The 19,060-nt window shown below is 51.4% G+C and overlaps 1 protein-coding gene and 1 pseudogene across 1 annotated transcript; both read left to right on the top strand.

Annotated features, from left to right (window-relative positions):
• The first annotated feature begins 5,529 nt into the window (after positions 1-5,529).
• LOC133230641 (intestinal-type alkaline phosphatase-like) lies at positions 5,530-9,777 on the top strand (annotated as a pseudogene).
• An 8,229-nt stretch (positions 9,778-18,006) lies between these two features.
• On the top strand, positions 18,007-19,060 carry LOC133230649 (intestinal-type alkaline phosphatase-like). Its single transcript, XM_061388382.1, has 4 exons — positions 18,007-18,132; positions 18,212-18,341; positions 18,428-18,530; positions 18,722-19,060. Exons 1-4 carry the CDS (start codon positions 18,066-18,068, stop codon positions 18,992-18,994), a joined length of 573 nt encoding a protein of 190 aa, XP_061244366.1. The 5' UTR covers positions 18,007-18,065; the 3' UTR covers positions 18,995-19,060.

Raw genomic sequence — 19,060 nt, forward strand, 5'->3', positions numbered from 1 at the left:
CTTCACCAAAACAATTTCTAATCAATCTTTTAACTATTCAAAAGAATCTGTGTTTACACAGTTTAGAACATCTCCTGCCTCTCACAGTTGGGAGGCTCTGAACAATCACATGTGGCCGGAAAAACCTATTCAGGCAGGCTAGAGGATTTCCAAAGGAGTTTGTAGGTTAAACACTGTCACACCCAGGAATTATTAACTGGAGCTGTAAGCTAACTTTTTTCAGAGAGGTAGTGGGGGACAGCCCCCCGTAAAGTCAGAGGTGTAGGTGAAAGCACAAAGCAGAAAGTAGGCAGACTCTGGTTTTGGGTGTAAATGCTCGAGAATTTCCAGGGGGACTCCTGAGGCTCGATCCCGCCTTTGCGTGTGCCGAGCCTCTTTCCTCATGACCTTTGTCATGGGCGGAGTTCCTCACTGGCTCCCAGCAGTGATAGAATTCCAGTTGAGCTATTCCAGATCCTGAAAGATGATGCTGTGGAAAGTGCTGCACTCAATATGCAATACGCACTATGCACTCAATATGCAATATGCAATATGCTGGCTCCCGGCAAGGCAGAACATAAAAAGATTACTGATAATTAAAGAAAATCAGACATCTCATCTTAATGAAAGTTGTGATGTGATGGTTGATAGGCTGCAACATCTTTTGTTTACTGATTTGACATGGAAGGATGGTTTTCACTGACATGGACCAGAAATTGCTTAGGGCAACAGTTAAGCTGGTTAATCAAGTGCAAGACTGATAAAAGGGCCTGGGTCCCTTGGATCAACCCTTCATCAGAGAGCCCTAAAGCTTTTTATATAAAATGGCCAAGTGGGGGGGTGGCGATAAAAAGAAAGATTTCTGGGACTCCTTGCAAGATGGAGACTTGTTAAGGGGGTCCTAATGGAGGCTTCCCTGGTGGCTCAGTGGTAAAGAATCCACTTGCCAAGTAGGAGATGTGGGTTTGATCCCTGGGTCAGGAAGATCCCTTGGAGGAGGAAATGGCAACCCATTGCATTATTCTGGCCTGGAGAATTCCATGAACAGAGGAGCCTGGTGGGCTACAGTCCATGGGGTTGCAAAGAGTCGGACATGACTGAGTGAATAACACTTTCTAAACGTATTGTAATATACCTCTTGGGGCACATGTGCCATGGATTTTCCAGGACATTTACCCAGAGTAGAACTGAAACAGAAAAGAGGGCAGGCCACAAACTTGAAAAGAATGACATAGCCCAAGAACATGACATAGACTGTTTAGAAGCAAACATGTCCAAGATGAGTTCACTTACAGTAGGACCTGAGCCTCAGTATACAATCGCTGTAACATGTACACACATACACAAGCTATGAGACACACCCACAGGCACCTTGACAGCTCTGAGGCCAACCATCAAAGATGAAAAAGTGGAGTGGCTGTTGGCTCAAATCCTGGAAATCATTCCCTTGCTCCTGAAGTAGATAAATAAACCTCCCCCCTCTTTGGACTATGAAATTACCCAGCCCATAAAACTAAACACACCATATTTCAGGTCCATGCTCACCTTCTGAGATGGTTAACACTCTGTCTGGAAGGTGTGTTTCTCACTACATGAATCCGCTACTAACCTATCACTTTGTCTTTCACTGAATTCTTTCTGCCATAAGATATTAAGAACCTGAATTCATGAAGGATCCTGCTTTCAAATATTTAGGATTGTTGTTGCTGTTGTTCAGTCCCTAAGTTGTGTCCAAATATTTGTGAACTCATGGAATGCAGCACACCTGGCGTCCCTGTCCTTCACTATCTCTCAGAGTTTGCTCAAACTCGTATCCATTGAGTCAGTTAGCCCAGTCACTCAGTTGTGCCCAACTTGTTGCAATTCCATGGACTGCAGCACACCAGGCTTCCCTGTCCATCACCAACTCCCAGACCTTGCTCAAACTCATGTCCATCGAGTCAGTGATGCATCCGACCATCTCATCCTCTGTCATCCCCTTCTCTTGACTTCAGTCTTTCCCAGCATCAGATCAGATCAGATCAGTCGCTCAGTTGTGTCCGACTTTTTGCGACCCCATGAATCACAGCACGCCAGGCCTCCCTGTCCATCACCAACTCCCAGAGTTCACCCAGACTCATGTCCATCGAGTCAGTGATGCCATCCAGCCATCTCATCCTCTGTTGTCCCCTTCTCCTCCTGCCCCCAATCCCTCCCAGCATCAGAGTCTTTTCCAATGAGTCAACTCTTCACATGAGGTGGCCAAAGTACTGGAGTTTCAGCTTTAGCATCATTCCTTCCAAAGAAATCCCAGATCCCTCCCAGCATCAGGGTCTTTTCAAATGAGTCAGTTCTCAGATGGCCAAATATTGGAGTTTCAGCTTCAACATCAGTCCTTCCAATGAATATTCAGAACTGATTTCCTTTAGGATTGATCTACCTTGATCTCCTTGCAGTCCAAGGGACTCTCAAGGGTCTTCTCCAACACAGCAGTTCAAAAGCATCAATTCTTCAGCACTCACCTTTCTTTATAGTCCAACTCTCATATCCATACATGACTACTGGAAAAACCATAGCTTTGATTAGATGGACCTTGTTTTCAAAGTAAAGTCTCTGCTTTTTAATATGCTGTCTAGGTTGCTCATAGCCTTTCTTCCAAGGAGCAAGCATCTTTTCATTTCATGGCTGCAGTCACCATCTGCAGTAATTTTGGAGACCAAGAAAATAAAGTCTGTCACTGTTTCCATTGTTTCCCCATTTATTTGCCATGAAGTGATGGGACCAGATACCATGATCTTAGTTTTCTGAATGTTGAGCTTTAAGCCAACTTTTTCACTTTCCTCTTTTACTTTCATCAAGAGGCTCTTCAGTTCCTCTTCACTTTCTGCCATAAAAGTGGTGTTATCTGCAAATCTGAGGTTATTGATATTTCTCCAGCAATCTTGATTCCAACTTGTGCTTCATCCAGCCCAGTGTTTCTCATGATGTACTCTGCATGTAAGTTAAATAAGCAGGATGACAATACACAGACTTGATTTGGAACCAGTCTGTTGTTCCATGTGCGGTTCTAACTGTTGCTTCTTGACCTGCATACAGATTTCTCAGGAGGCAGGTCAGGTGGTCTGGTATGCCCATCTCTTGAAGAATTTTCCACAGTTTGTTGTGGTCCACACAGTCAAAGGCTTTGACATAATCAATAAAGCAGAAGTAGATGTTTTTCTGGAATTCTCTTGCTTTTTTTGATGATCCAACGGATGTTGTCAATTTGATCTATGGTTCCTCTGCCTTTTCTAAATCCAGCTTGAACATCTGGAAGTTCTCGGTTCACATACTGTTGAAGCCTGGCTTGGAAAATTTTGAGCATTACTTTGCTAGTGTGTGAGATGAGTGCAGTTGTGCGGTAGTTTGAACATTCTTTTGCAATACCTTTCTTTGAGATTAGAATGAAAACTGACCTTTTCCAGTCCCATGGCCACTGCTGAGTTTTCCAAATTTTCTGGCATATTGATTGCAGCACTTTCACAGCACCGTCTTTTAGGACTTGAAATAGCTCAGGTGGAATTCCATCACTTCCACTAGCTTTATTCATAGTGATGCTTTCTAAGGCCCACTTGACTTCGCATTCCAGGATGCCTAGCTCTAGGTGAGTGATCACACCATCATGGTTATCTGGGTTATGAAGATCTTTTTTGTATAGTTCTGTGTATTCTTGCCACCTCTTTTTAATATCTTCTGCTTCTGTTAAGTCAATAATTTTAAGTTAGTAATGACATCCAACCATCTCATCCTCTGTTACACCCTTCCTCCTCTCCTCAATCTTTCCCAGCATCAAGGTCTCTTCCAACGAATTGGCTCTTCACAAGAGGCGGCCAAAGCATTGGAGCTTCAGATTCAGCATCAGTCAGTCCAGTGAATATTCAGGGTTGATTTCCTTTGAATTGACTGGTTTGATCTCCTTACAGTTCAAGGGACTTTCCAGAGTCTTCTTCAGCACCACAGTTAGAAAGCATCAGTTCTTTGATGTTCTGCTTTCTTTATGGTCCAAATCTCACATTCATACACGACTACTGGAAAAACCATAGCTTTGACTTGATGGACCTTTGTGGGCAAAGTGATGTCTCTGCTTTTTAATATGCTGTCTTTTTAATATGACTTCCCTGGTGGCTCAGATGGTAAAACATCTGCCTACAATGCGGGAGACCGGGTTCAATCCCTGGTTTGGGAAGATCTCCTGGAGGAGGAAATGGCAACCCACTCCAGTATTCTTGCCTGCAGAATCCCATGGATGGAGGAGCCTGGCAGGCTACAGAACATGGGGTCGCAAAGAGTCGGACACGACTGAGCAACTTCACTCACTCAGGTTAGTCACAGCATTTCTTCCAAGGAGCTAGCATTATTTAATTTTGTGGGTGCAGTCAGCCATCTACAGTGATTTAAAAGCCCAAGAAAATAAAATCTGTCACTGTTTCCACTTTTCCCTCGCCTATTTGCCAAGAAGTGATGGGACTGGATGCCATGATCTTAGTTTTTTGAAGGCTGAGTTTTAAGCTAACTTTTTCACTCTCCTCTTTCACCTTCATCAAGAGGCTCTTTAATTCCTCTTTACTGTCTGCCATTAGGGTGGTATCATCTGCGAATCTGGGGTTGTTGATATTTCTCCCAGCAATCGATTCCAGTTTGTGAGTCATCCAGTCTGGCATTATGCATGATATACTCTGCATAGAAGTTAAATAGGCAGAGTGACAATATACAGCCTTGATGTACTCCTTTCCCAGTTTAGAATCAGTCTGGTGTTCCATGTCCAGTTCTAACTGTTGCTTCTTGTCCTGCATATAGGTTTCTCGGGAAACAGGTAAGGTGGCCTGGTATAGCCACACTTTAAAATTTTTCCACAATGTGTTGTGATCCACAGAGTGAAAGCCTTTAGCATAGTCAATGAAACAGAAGTAAGACATTTTTCTGGAATTCCCTTGTTTGTCTATGACCCGACAGATGTTGGCAATTTAATCACTGGTTCCCCTGCCTTGTCTTAATCCAGCTTGTACTTGTGTAAGTTCTCGGTTCGCCCCTGCTAGCCCTTTATAGAAACCCTACACACACACACACACACACACACACACACACACACACACAAACAGCCCAGTGCCCACTCCAATGTCTCCCTGTCTCCGGGCCTCAGGGCAACAGGAAAGCAAACACAGGCTCTGGCCCCGTTGCGTGCTTCCAACCCCACCTCCCTCAGCACTCAGAACCAAACCAGGCTAAAGCTGACTTTCAAAAACCACAGAACATATGAGGAGAAGAAAAGATGGTTCTCCCACAGGACTTGGCGAGCAGAGGGATGGGAGGAGCTCTTGACAGGACCTTGAAAATGTTCCTCAGGCCAAAGCCAACTGCACCCTAATCCCCACCCCACCCTGAAGAGACCACCTGTGAGGGAGGGACCTGAATCCTCAGGACCCCTGCTGGCTCAGCCACACCCACCACGTTCCTCTGGCAACAGGGCTCAAAGTCATAGCAGGTAAGGAACAGGGTGTGGCCACCTGGGGCTCTGGGAGGGACACGGAGACTTTTATAGCAGGGAATTAAGCCCAGGCAGCCAAGCTGCAGTGGGTCCCTGGTGTCCCAGCCTTGCCTGAGACCCGGCCTCCCCAGGTCCCATCCTGACCCTCCACCATCACACAGCCATGCAGGGGGCCTGCGTGCTGCTGCTGCTGGGCCTGCGGCTACAGCTCTCCCTCGGCCTCATCCCAGGTAACCAGGCAGCTCCCAGCAACCCCTACTCACAGGGGCGACCCCAGGCTGACCTGACCTCCAGTCTCCCCTTGGGCAGTCGAGGAGGAAGACCCTGCCTTCTGGAACCGCCAGGCAGCCCAGGCCCTCGATGTGGCTAAGAAGCTGCAGCCCATCCAGACAGCCGCCAAGAATGTCATCCTCTTCTTGGGCGATGGTGAGTGCACTAGGCCAGTCCACCCCGTCCCCCCACAACTCTGGAGCCCTGGGCTGCCGGCTGACCCAGGCTGGCCCCAGGGACTCAGACCTGACACAGTATACCTTCAGGGATGGGGGTTTCCACGGTGACAGCTGCTCGGATCCTAAAGGGGCAGATGGCTGGCAAGCTGGGACCTGAGACACCCCTGGCCATGGACCAGTTCCCATACCTGGCTCTGTCCAAAGTAAGGGCCAAGTGGCCTCAGGGTGGTCTACACCAGAGGGGTGGGTGTGGGCCTAGGGAGCAGAGTAGGAGGGAAAGCCCAGGAGGGCTGGGGGCTGAGATAGGGGCTGGGGGCTGTAAGGATGGGCCCAGGGCCTGGGTCAGGAGCTGGATGTCTACCCCAGCAGAGCTAAAGGCATCTCTGCCCCCAGACATACAACGTGGACAGAGATGTGCCCGACAGCGCAGGCACGACCACTGCCTACCTGTGTGGGGTCAAGACCCGTATGAAGGTCATCGGTGTAAGTGCAGCCGCCCAATTTAATCAGTGTAACACAACATATGGGAACGAGGTCACATCTGTGATGAACCGGGCCAAGAAAGCAGGTGGGCTTGGGCATCAGCTTCCTGGGCAGGGACGGGCTCAGAGACCTCGGTGGCCCACCGTGACCTCTGCCACCCTCAGGGAAGTCCGTGGGAGTGGTGACCACCACCACAGTGCAGCACGCCTCCCCAGCCGGGGCCTACGCGCACACGGTGAACCGAAACTGGTATTCTGATGCTAATATGCCTGCCGAGGCCAAGAGGGAGGGCTGCCAGGACATTGCCACACAGCTGGTCTACAACATGGACATTGACGTGAGTTGTGACGTGAAAGGCAAGGGGCAGGGCTGGGAAGAAGGGGTGGGACACACACCTGACAGTCCTAGGTAACCCACAGCCCTGGGGCCTTGGAGGTCTCCGTATGTTTGCAGGCAGTATTGTTGGCAGAGGTTGGGGTGGGGTGGGAGTGGGGCACGATGTAAGAACTAGAAGTGGGGACAGGCCTTTCTCACAGACCTGGTGGGTAAAGAGTCTAGGGGCTCTATGTAAGAGGAGCAAAGGGCCAGCCAGGACCCAAACCCACCTGCCTTAATCTCTGGTCCCAGGTGATCCTGGGTGGAGGCCGAATATACATGTTTCCTGAGGGAACCCCAGACCCTGAATACCCAGGCAATACAAAACAGAATGGAGTCCGGAAGGACAAGCGGAACCTGGTGCAGGAGTGGCAGGCCAAGCACCAGGTGATGGGGGCTCACGGGTGCGGGGGGTACAGCAGGGCTGGGCCTGGGGTGTCGGGCTATGGGCTGAGGCCTGGTTCTGCCCTCCCAGGGAGCCCAGTATGTGTGGAACCGCACGGTGCTCCTTTAGGCGGCCAATGACTCCAGTGTAACACACCTCATGGGTAACGACGCCACCCACCCCCACTGTCCTCCCCAGGAAGGGTGCCACGGGTCCCCCCACCCCATCCCCAGCTTGCAGGTCGCCACTGGTCCCATTTCTCACAGGCCTCTTTGAGCCAGGAGATATGACCTATGACATCCACCGAGACCACATCAAGGACCCATCTCTGGAGGAGATGACGGAGGCAGCCGTGCGTGTGCTGAGCAGAAACCCTCGGGGCTTCTTCCTCTTCGTGGAGGGTGAGTGGCAGCTCCTTGCAGATCAGAGGGAAAGGGGTGGCACTCAGGGTGGCTTTTGCATCACCCACCTTCCACATGACGTTCTTGCAGGAGGCCGCATTGACCACGGTCACCATGAAAGCATAGCTTATCGGGCACTGACCGAGGCGGTCATGTTCGACAATGCCATCGCCAAGGCTAGCCAGCTCACCAGTGAAGCAGACACACTGACCCTTGTCACCGCCGACCACTCCCATGTCTTCACTTTTGGTGGCTACCCACTTCGTGGGACCTCCATTTTTGGTAAGCCAGGGAGAGTGGCAAGTTCTTGTCCTGAGTTACGTTGCACAAAGTGCTCTTGAGTCAGCTCCCTCGTCTGCAAAGTGGAGTAATATTAATAATAGCAGCTGCCCTGCCTGGCTCTGGTAAGGATTAAGCCAGTGAACAAACAAGAGGTGCCTGAGCTCAGCACGCAGGAGGCACCCCAAAGGATCAGGTCAGTGTGATTATGGGGTCCCCTCTTCCCTGCAGGGCTGGCCGATGGCAAGGCCAAAGATGGCAAGTCCTATACCACCCTTCTCTATGGCAACGGCCCGGGGCACCGGCTGGGCATGGGCTCACGACCTGATGTGAATGAAAAGGAGAGCAGTGAGTGCAGTGGGTGGGCCCTGGGGAACAAGTTGGGGGGCGGATGGGAGGAAGGGAAGACCCTACTCTGGAACTCCTGGGAGGGGGAGGCCGCCTCCCTGCTTGCCCTGAATCCCCTCCCTCCTCTCAGTGGACCCCGAGTACCAGCAGCAATCCGCAGTGCCCCTATGGGGCGAGACCCACGCCGGTGAGGACGTGGCAGTGTTTGCACGAGGCCCGTGGGCACACCTGGTGCACGGCGTGCAGGAGCAGACCTTCGTGGCGCATGTCATGGCCTTTGCTGCCTGCGTGGAGCCCTACACCACCGACTGCCACCCTCACCCCCATAGCGGTCCCTTGGACACCGCCCACCAGGCTGCCTGCCCATCCTCACTGGCACTGCTGGCCGGGGCCCTGCTGCTGCTGCTGGTGCCCACTCTGCACTGACCCCCACCCACCCGGGCCTCAGGGCCTCCTCCCCACCCCCAACCTTAGTGGACCCAAAGCACCCTGGAAGCTGAAACCCTGACTTTCCTGTGAGAGCCACAGTCCTCACTGCCCCCACCTCGGTAGCCTCAGATTTTATTGGAGCTGCCCAGACCCCAGGAAAGGCAGGGGCTCAGACCACCCAGTCTCTTCTCCCCACCCAACAGCCCTGCCTGAGGACCAGGCTGGCACCAGAGGTGTCCCCCAGGGAACCAGGACCTACCAAGACCCCCACTGGGGTCTTCCAGGAGGCATAGCTTCTGGGTGCGTGACTTCCGGGAGGCGTGGCTCCAGAAGGTGTGGTTTCTGAGCAGGCGTGGTTTCTGAGAGGGCATGGCTCCCGGGGAGCTCTGGCTTCCCGTCCTCCTAGAACCCACTCTGTGGGCACTTCGCCGGACAAGGAGACGTCTGGGGCCAGGAGCGCCGGGGGACCCTGGACATACAATCCTCAGAGGCCCCTCCTAGGAACCCAGCGGTACCATTACAGAGAGGAGACAGCAACACAGAGAAGACGACACTTGTCCCAGGTCCCTCAGCTGCTGTGAGGGTGGCCCCAGTGCCCCTTCCAGGCTGGGGGATCCCAGGAGAAGCGGGGAAGCTGGGGATGGGGACACAGGCCCCGCACACCTGGGAGGGAGGAAGCAGCCCTCAAATAAACTGTTTCAAGTGTGATATGGGAGTATATGTGTGGGATGAGAAGCCCTTAGCAGGTGGGGGCACAGTGTGTGTGTTGGGGGGGACCGGGGGTGTGATTCACATCAGGAGGTCAGGGAGGGGCTGATGAGGGGCTGACATTGAGCAAAGGCCAAAGGCGGTGAGGGCGGGAGCTACTCAGGACAGAGCAATGCTGATGGCTCTGAGGGAGTGTGAGCAGGGCCAGGTGAGGCCAGCTGCGGTACCAAGTTGGGGCTTTCCCCTCCCCGAAGCCAGGCTTTCACCTTCTCTGAAAACAGGAAATTCCCGAGCCCCAGTGCTCACCCCTCCTACCTCCCTGCCTGATGCTCAGGTGGTCATCTGGTGGCTTGTCACCTCCTTGGTCCTGTGAGGTCCACTAGATGCAGCCCTCAAAAGACAGAGACCAACATAAACTTGTGTTTGCTTCTTGCTTCCCAGCTCCTGGGGGGAGGGGGGTACATTCCTACCACGCCCTACAGGGCTCAGTTCAGTTCAGTCGCTCAGTTGTGTCTGACTCTGTGACCCCATGAATCGCAGACGTCAGGCCTCCCTGTCCATCACCAACTCCCGGAGTTCACTCAGACTCACGTCCATCGAGTCAGTGATGCCATCCAGCCATCTCATCCTCTGTTGTCCCCTTCTCCTCCTGCCCTCAATCCCTCCCAGCATCAGAGTCTTTCCCAATGAGTCAACTCTTCACATGAGGTGGCCAAAGTACTGGAGTATCAGCTTTAGCATCATTCCTTCCAAAGAACACCCAGGACTGATCTCCTTTAGAATGGACTGGTTGGATCTCCTTGCAGTCCAAGGGACTCCCAAGAGTCTTCTCCAACACCACAGTTCAAAAGCATTAATTGTTCAGTGCTCAGCTTTCTTTATAGTCCAACTCTCACATCCATACCTGACCACAGGAAAAACCATAGCCTTGACTAGACGGACCTTTTTGGCAAAGTAATGTCTCTGCTTTTGAATATGCTATCTAGGTTGGTCATAACTTTCCTTCCAAGGAGTAAGCGTCTTTTAATTTCATGGCTGCAGTCACCATCTGCAGTGATTTTGGAGCCCAAAAAATAAAGTCTGACACTTTCCACTGTTTCCCCATCTATTTCCTATGAAGTGATGGGACCGGATGCCATGATCTTAGTTTTCTGAATGTTGAGTTTTATGCCAACTTTTTCACTCTCCTCTTTCACCTTCATCAAGAGGCTTTTTAGTTGCTCTTCACTTTCTGCCGTAAGGGTGGTGTCATCTGCATATCTGAGGTTATTGGTATTTCTCCCGGCGATCTTGATTCCAGCTTGTGCTGCTTCCAGTCCAGCATTTCTCATGATGTACTCTGCATATAAGTTAAATAAGGGCTCAGTTCAGTTCATTCATTCAGTCATGTCTGACTCTTTGCAACCCCATGGGCTGCAGCATGCCAGACTTCCCTGTCCATCACCAACTCATCACCATCACCAACTCAGCTTGCTCAAACTCATGTCCATCGAGTCAGTGATGCCATCCAGCCATCTCATCCTCTGTCGTCCCTTTCTCCTCCTGCCTTCAATCTTTCCCAGCATCAGGGGTCGGAGGCAAAAACAGGAAGTGGGGAGGAGGTCCAGGGAACTCTTCTTCCTAGAAAGGGACCCTCCATTTATGTGAAGTGCCGGGCTTGGGGGCAGGAGTGGTGGTAGTGATTTAGTCGGTAAGTCGTGTCCAGCTCTTTCAACCCTGTAGCCCGCCAGATTCCTCTGTCCGTGGAATTTCCCAGGCAAGAATACTGGAGTGGGTTTCCCACAGGATCTTTAACCCAGGGATCAAACCCAAGTTTCCTACATTAAAAGCGGATGCTTTACTGATTGAACCACTATGGAAGCTCCCCCCACCAGTCGGAGAGCCTTTCTGTTCCCAGCTGCTGTCCTGCTCCCCCTCAGGATAGAATTCTCACTGGATCCCTCAGGGGACAACCTGAGAGTGGGTGGTGGGATGCAAGCAGAAGACATCTCCCCATGGATCAGCTGGGCTTCCCTCGTAGCTCAATTGGTAAAGAATCTGCATGCAAGGCAGGAGACCCGCGTTCGATTCCTGGGTTGGGAAGATCCCCTGGAGAAGGAAATGGCAACCCACTCCAGTATTCTTGCCTGGAGAATCCCATGGACAGGGAAGCCTGGCAGGCTACAGTCCATGGAGTTGCAAAGAGTCAGACACGACTAAACCACCACCACCACCTATCAGCTGGTGCTGAGGTGGCCTTAACATTGCCCAGCCAGTGGCAACGCCTATGTCAATGTGAAAACTTTGTCTCACCTCTTGTTGAGTGTGGAGCCAATAGACACCACCAACCCAAACATGTGAGAAGTAAGGTTTTATTATGATTAGCAGAAAGTAAGAACCCTGGATCTTTCCCAAAGCAGTGTCTCCTTGAACAGAAAAACTGGGGGAATTTTTTAAAATCTTTTAAAATAAATAATTGTTTTTAATTGATGATTGGTTTACAATATCAGTTTGATTTCTGTCACACATCAACATCCCTCCTTCTTGAATCTCCCTCCCAACTCCTACCCATTCCCACCCCTCTAGGTTATTACAGAGCCCCAGTTTGAGTCCCCTGAGTCATACAGCAAATTCCCATTTAAGTCAAAGGGAGTTTTAGGCATATTCATGAGGGGCTTCAGCAGACGAGAATTCAACATAGGATTGGAGCAAGTTCTACAGTTAGTGGTTCAGTCGTGTCTAGCTCTTTGTGACTCCATGGACTGTAGCCATCAGGCTCCTCTGTCCATCGAATTCTCCAGGCATGAATAGTGGAGTGGGTTGTCATTTCCTTCTCCAGGGGATCTTCCCGACTCAGGGATTGAAGCCAGGTCTCCCACAATGCAGGCAGATTCTTTACTGTCTGAGCCACCAGGGAAGCTTCACTGAAATCAAGAGGGTCAAAACCATCATTCCATCCTCCACCTAGTAGGGGCCTTAGGACCAGCAATTCTCCAAGACTTATTTGTGTAAATCCCTTAAAGAGGGATTAGAGCTGCTTTATCTGTACTACTATTTGACTGCATTTTTTCCTGCATTCCTTTGTTCTCTTAAGATAAGTAATTACTGAGACCTTTTCAAGGTCAAGCACTGAGCTCAGGCTGAGACTGAAAGTAACTTAGGTCAAACTGGCTTCTCTTATGTCTTAAGCCCTTGGACAGCAAGGAGCAAGGTTTGATACCAGCCAATTCTAAAGGAAATCAACCTTGAATATTCATTGGAAGGACTGATGCTCAGGCTGAAGCTCCAATACTTTGGCAAACCTGTTTCCAAGAGCCAACTCATTGGAAAAGACCCTGATTCTGGGAAAGATTGAGGGCAGGACAAGAAGGGGGTGACAGAGGATGAGATGGTTGGATAGCATCACTGACTCAATGGACATAAGTTTGAGCAACCACTGGAGATGGTGAAGGACAGGAAAGCCTGGCGTGCTGCAGTCCATGGGGTTGCAAAGAGTTGGATGTGACTGAAAAACAACAATAAATGCCAAGAAAACCATTCCTAGTCTCTTTCTCTGGGGACTCCCTAACCTATCTGCTTACACCTACACAGGGCATCATGCTGGGGGCTAAGACAGGGCCCAGAGAGCCCAGTGTGGTAAATGGGGACACTGGTGGAGGGTGCTGGGCAGCAGATGAGACCCCGCAGGACCAGGCCTTCTTCCCAGAGAACAGAGAGACCGGGACAACCATCCCCCACAGAGCAGGCTCCATGGCGCTGGCCATCCCCTGGCCCAGGCATCTTTAACCCCGGAGTGCAGGACCGGAGGTGTTATCTCTTACTGCAGAGCAGAAGCCATGCTGCCTGCTGCCTGGTCATCCCTGGGCCCCAGGGGAGGGAGCATGACAGCCTCTCATCTCACTCAGGTGACTCGGGCCCAGAAAAGGGGAGCCAGGTGCCCTGGTGGGAACTTGGACAAACATTTTTATTTGCTGCAATGATATGTGGTTTGTGTCTGGTCTCAGGTCCTGCCCAGGCCCAGGACAAAATTCACAAGAAATCAAGCAGGAGCATAGATGATGATCACTTAATGTCATTGTAAGAAAAACATTCAAAGACACTTTAGGAATTTCCCTGGTGATCCCAGTTGTTAAGAATACTTCTGCCTATGCTAGGAACCTGGGATCAGTTATCTGGTCCAAGAAGTTCCCGCATGCTGCAGGGCAACTAAGGCTTTGTGCCACAAGTACTGAGCCAGCGCTCTAAAGCCTGCTAGTCAAAACCGCAGAGCCCACAAGCTCCAGAGCCTGGGCTCTGCAACAAGAGAAGTCACCACAATGAGAAGCCTCACATCACAGCTGGAGAGTAGCCCTTGCTCAGCAACAGAGACTCAGTACAATGAAAATAAATACATTTTTTAAAAAGAAGAAACTTTATACTCCACACCTATCAGAAGGGCTAAAATTTAAAAATGTTCAAAAACAAAAACAGGGTCAACACCAAATGATGGTATGACTGGAGAGAAGCTGAATCCCTCATACATCGCTGATGGGAATGCAAAATGGTGTGGGCACTGCAAAATGGTTTGGCAGTTCCCTTTTTTTTTTTTTTTTTGAGTGGGGCTCGGGATCAGGGGGAGATATCCTGAAAAAAAAAATCAAAACCAAAAACTAAACATGCAACAACCACGAAAGTGAAGTGAAAGTTGCTCAGTCGTGTCCGACTCTTTGCGACCCCATGGACTATACAGTACATGGAATTCTCGGCCAGAATACTGGAGTGGGTAGCCATTCCCTTCTCCAGGGGATCTTCCCAACCCAGGGATTAAACCCAGGTCTCCCACATTGCAGGCAGATTCTTTACCAGCTGAGCCACCAGGGAAGCCCAAGAAGACTGCAGTGGGTAGCCTATCCCTTCTCCAGGGGATCTTCCTGATCCAGGAATCAAACCAGGGTCTTCTGCATTGCAGGTGGATTCTTTACCAACTTAGCTATGAGGGAAGCAATTGCACTCCTGGGGGCTTACCCAGAGAAACTGAATGCAATGAAATGCTCACACAGAAACCCATTCATGAAGATGTGTGGCTCTTTTCCTTTTTCTCTTTGGGCCTCACTGTGCAACTTGCAGGATCTTAGTTCCCTGTCCAAGAATCGAACCAAGACCCACAGCAGGGGTAGTGCCCCTTCCTAACCCCAGGACCACCAGGGAATTCCCACAGCAGCTTTATTTATAACAGCCAAACCTGGAATTGGCCCAGAGGTCCTTCCACACGTGAACAGTTAAGCACGGCCTAGGCTCCACTCCATCGCAGACACAAGCCCTCCTCCAGTGAATGCCCAGGGAATTAGGCTGAGTGGGGGGAAAAGCCATTCCCAAAGATTGGGTGATTCTATTTCTGTAACTTACTTGAATTGACAAGGTTTCGGGGTTTTGTTTTGTTTTTTTGGTTGCACCATGCAGCATGCAGGATCTTAGTTCCCAGGCCAGGTATGGAACACCCACTGCCAGCAGTGAAAGTGTGGAGTCTTAACCAGTGGACCAAGAGGGAGTCCCTAAAATGACAACATTTTACAAACACAGGAAGCTATTAGGGACAGAGGGCAGGGTGATTATAAAGGGGTTGGAGCTGTTCAGTGTCCTGACTATGGTGTGATTACATGAACCCACATGTGTGATAGATGGTACAGAACCCACGCACACGCAAGTGAGTGCAGGTAAAACGGCCAACTCTGAACAGAAATGTGAAAATCTGAGTTATACCGTCAGAGAAGATTGGAGAAAGCATGCAAGGGATGTCTGTATTATTTCTTAAAACCACCTGTGAATCTACAGTCATTTCATGTCAAAAATTCAAATTTAACAAAAGGACTGGGAATTCACTAGACTGAAGACAAATCTTGCAGTAATAAAAATTTAACCTATGGACTGATCAAAAGAATCAATCAATTAATTAATGGCCTACCCAGGAGTTAGTTCCTCCTGACCTTTAGCCAAGAATTTTCTGAGCACAGGACTATGAGGGGGACAGAGGCAGCTGTGGGGTAGCTGACAAAGGCAGGAAGGGTGACCCCCCACCCCCAGCAGGCAGGTCCTCTAAAGCAGGGGTCTCCAAACTTTTCAGGACCAGGGACCAGTTTCCTGGAAGATAAACTTTCCACAAACTGGAAAGAAGGGGGATGGTTTCAGGATGATTCAAGTCCATTACATTTTATTGTGCACTTTATTTCCAATCAAATTCCGCCGCTGATCTAACAGGAGGTACCAGTCCTCAGTCTAGAAGGGTTGGGGACCCTTGCTCTAGAGGGTAAGTAGAGGATACCCTGGGTCAGTGTGCTGAGTGAGTGAACAGCAGGTCAAGGGAGGAAGAGCTCAGAGGCTCTGCCTGAGGGGAGGGCACGCTGGGGAGGGGGCTACCAAGGTCCACTGGGGTGGGCGGGACTGGGAGGAAAGGCTTTTGTTTTTTAATTGTTTTTTTGGACATGTACATACTGCTATTTATCATTTAGTTATTTGTTTTTGGCTGTGCTGGGTCTTCCTTGTTGCATGGGGTCTTCCTCTAGTTGCAATGCAGAGGCTTCTCATTGCGGTGACTTCTCTCGTTGCAGAACACAGGCTCTAGAAGCACAGCTTCAGCAGTTGAAGCACTCGGGCTCTGTAGTTGCAACTCATTGGCTCTCCTGCTTGCAAGCTTCTGTAGCTGCAGCTCAGGGGCTCATGAGTTGTGGCTCCCAGTGACTCCAGTGTTCAGTGGTTGTGGCACACAGCCTAAGTACTTGCAGCTCCCAGGCTCTAGAGTGCCAGCTCAGTAGCTGTGGCACCCAAGATTAGTTGCTCCACGCCAAGTGGAATTAACTCACCAGGGATCAAACCCATATCCCCTGCACTGGCAAGCAAATTCTTATCCCCTGGGCCACCAGGGAAGTCTGAAAATTTTCTTAATTCTGACAAAAAGCACAACACAAAAATTACCATCGTGGGACTTTCCTGCAGTGCAGGGGTAAAGATTCCACTGCAGATAGCAAAGGCGCCCACCTCAGTGCTCCTGCCTGGAGAAGGCGATGGTGCCCACCCCAGTGCTCCTGCCTGGAAAACCCATGGACGGAGGAGCAGGGGAGGCTGCAGGCCAGGGATGGCAGAGCCTGGTGGGCTGCCGTCTCTAGGGTCGCACAGAGTCGGACACAACTGAAGCGACTTAGCAGCAGCTGCAGCAGCAGCAGCAGATGGCATAGATTCCACCCATGCTTGGGGAACTAAGATTCAGAATGCTCTGTTGTGCATTAAAAAAAAAAAAAGAAAAAATTTAAAAGGGAAAAAAAGTTACCATCTTCACCATTTTTATACCCAGACCGTTAATGTTATGTCTATTCATATAGTTGGCCTCAGATCTACAGAACTTTGTCATCTTGTAAAACTGAAAGCCTGTATCTTGAACAAGTCCCCAGTCCCCTCCTTCCAACTCCTGGTGCCACAATCCAACTTTCTGATTCTAATCATTTGACTACTTGGGATCCCTAGTGAAGTAGAACCACGCAGTCTTTGTCTTTTCTGACTGACTTTTTTCACTGAGCATCATGTCCGCAGGTTCATCCATGTTGTAGCAGGTGTGAGACTTACCTTCCTTTTTAAGGCAGCATAGTATTCCACTGCATAGCTACATCACAATTTGTTTATCCGTTCATCTGCTGTGGATGCTCGACTTGCTTGCTCCTCTTGCTACCATGAATAAGGCTGCTACAAATGTGGGTGTGCAAATTCCTCTTCCAGATCTTGATTTCAGTTCTTGGGGATACACACCCAGAAGAGAGCTTGCGGGATGGGAGGATTGCTTTTGAACCCAACCTGGGGTTACTGAAAGCTTTTAGCTCCTAGGCTATTCCTGTGAGAGTGTGTGGCCTGTGGAGAGAACAGACTCACCCCTGGCTTCCATCTACCTGTCCAAGGGAGCAGAGGTCAACGTCACGTACGGGGCACTAGGCCCACACCTGTCAGCCCTTTACAAGCACCTTATACACAAACAGCACTGCAGACCCAGCACTTCAGTAACTGAAGACACGGACAAGGCCCCCGCTCTGCTGTCACCTCCAGTCCCATCCTTCTCCACAGCAGAAGCTGGGCCCAGGCTCCCAGGTGCCCCCACTAGCCCACTGCCCACACCTCCTGCCCAGGTCAAGTCTGGTGAGGAGCTGCGCAGGGGGCAGGGCAGACAGGCCACCCCATGGATCTCTGCCTCAGGGCGCCAGGGAACTAACCCAGGCCCCTGGCCCAGGCTGTGTGCCTCCAGCCCACCCCCCTCAGCACTGGGAACCAGACCAGGCCAAGGCTGAGTCTCAGAAAACGCTGAACACGTGAAGGAAGGACAGACGGGTCTCCAACAGGACTTGGTGAGCAGAGGGCTGGGAGGGAGCTCGTCAGGACCCTGAATATGTTCCTCAGGCCTAAGACATCTGCACCCTAATCCCCACCCCACCCTGAGGAGACAGCTGGGGACCATCCTGTGAGGGAGGGACCTACCTCCTCAGGACCCCTGCTGGCTCAGCCACACCTACGACCTCCCCCTGGCAACAGGGCTCAAAGTCATAGGGCAGGTGAGGGGCAGGGTGTGGCCACCCGGGGCACTGGGAGGGACATGGAGGCTTTTACAACAGGCAACCATAACCTCCCCAGATTTAAGCCCAGGCAGCTAGTACTGACCTGGTACCTGGTGTCCCAGCCTTGCCCGAGACCCGGCCTCCCCAGGTCCCATCCTGACCCTCCGCCATCACACAGCCATGCAGGGGGCCTGCGTGCTGCTGCTGCTGGGCCTGCGGCTACAGCTCTCCCTCGGCCTCATCCCAGGTAACCAGGCAGCTCCCGGCGCCCCCTACTCACAGGGGCGGCCCCAGGCTGACCTGACCTCCACTCTCCCCTTGGGCAGTCGAGGAGGAAGACCCCGCCTTCTGGAACCGCCAGGCAGCCCAGGCCCTTGATGTGGCTAAGAAACTGCAGCCCATCCAGACAGCCGCCAAGAATGTCATCCTCTTCTTGGGGGATGGTGAGTGCGCTAGGCCAGTCCACCCCGTCCCCCCACAACTCTGGAGCCCTGGGCTGCCGGCTGACCCAGGCTGGCCCCAGGGACTCAGACCTGACACAGTATACCTTCAGCCGCTCGGATCCTAAAGGGGCAGATGGCTGGCAAGCCGGGACCTGAGACACCCCTGGCCATGGACCAGTTCCCATACCTGGCTCTGTCCAAAGTAAGGGCCAAGTGGCCTCAGGGTGGTCTACACCAGAGGGGTGGGTGTGGGCCTAGGGAGCAGGGTAGGAGGGAAAGCCCCAAGAGCGTTGGGGGCTGAGATAGGGGCTGGGGGCTGTAAGGATGGGCCCAGGGCCTGGCTCAGGAGCTGGGTGTATACCCCAGCAGAGCTGAAGGCATCTCTGCTCCCAGACATACAACGTGGACAGAGATGTGCCCGACAGTGCAGGCACGACCACCGCCTACCTGTGTGGGGTCAAGACCAACATGAGGACCATTGGTGTAAGTGCAGCCGCCCGCTTCGACCAGTGCAACACGACACGTGGGAATGAGGTCACGTCTGTGATAACCGGGCCAAGAAAGCAGGTGGGCTTGGGCGTCAGCTTCCTGGCAGGGACAGGCTCAGAGACCTCGATGGCCCACCGTGACCTCTGCCACCCTCAGGGAAGGCAGTGGGAGTGGTGACCACCACCAGGGTGCAGCAGGCCTCCCCAGCCGGGGCCTACGCGCACACGGTGAACCGAAACTGGT

The sequence above is a fragment of the Bos javanicus genome, chromosome 2 (genome assembly GCF_032452875.1).
Source record: "Bos javanicus breed banteng chromosome 2, ARS-OSU_banteng_1.0, whole genome shotgun sequence".
NCBI classification, from domain to species: Eukaryota; Metazoa; Chordata; class Mammalia; order Artiodactyla; family Bovidae; genus Bos; species Bos javanicus.

Coding starts and splice junctions, on each gene's coding strand:
- LOC133230649 (XM_061388382.1), top strand. CDS start 18,066: ATGCAGGGGGCCTGCGTGCTGCTGCTGCTGGGCCTGCGGCTACAGCTC. Junction 18,133..18,211: donor CTCCCTCGGCCTCATCCCAG/GTAACCAGGCAG, acceptor CCCCTTGGGCAG/TCGAGGAGGAAGACCCCGCC. Junction 18,342..18,427: donor GGGGATGGTGAGTGCGCTAG/GCCAGTCCACCC, acceptor GACCTGACACAG/TATACCTTCAGCCGCTCGGA.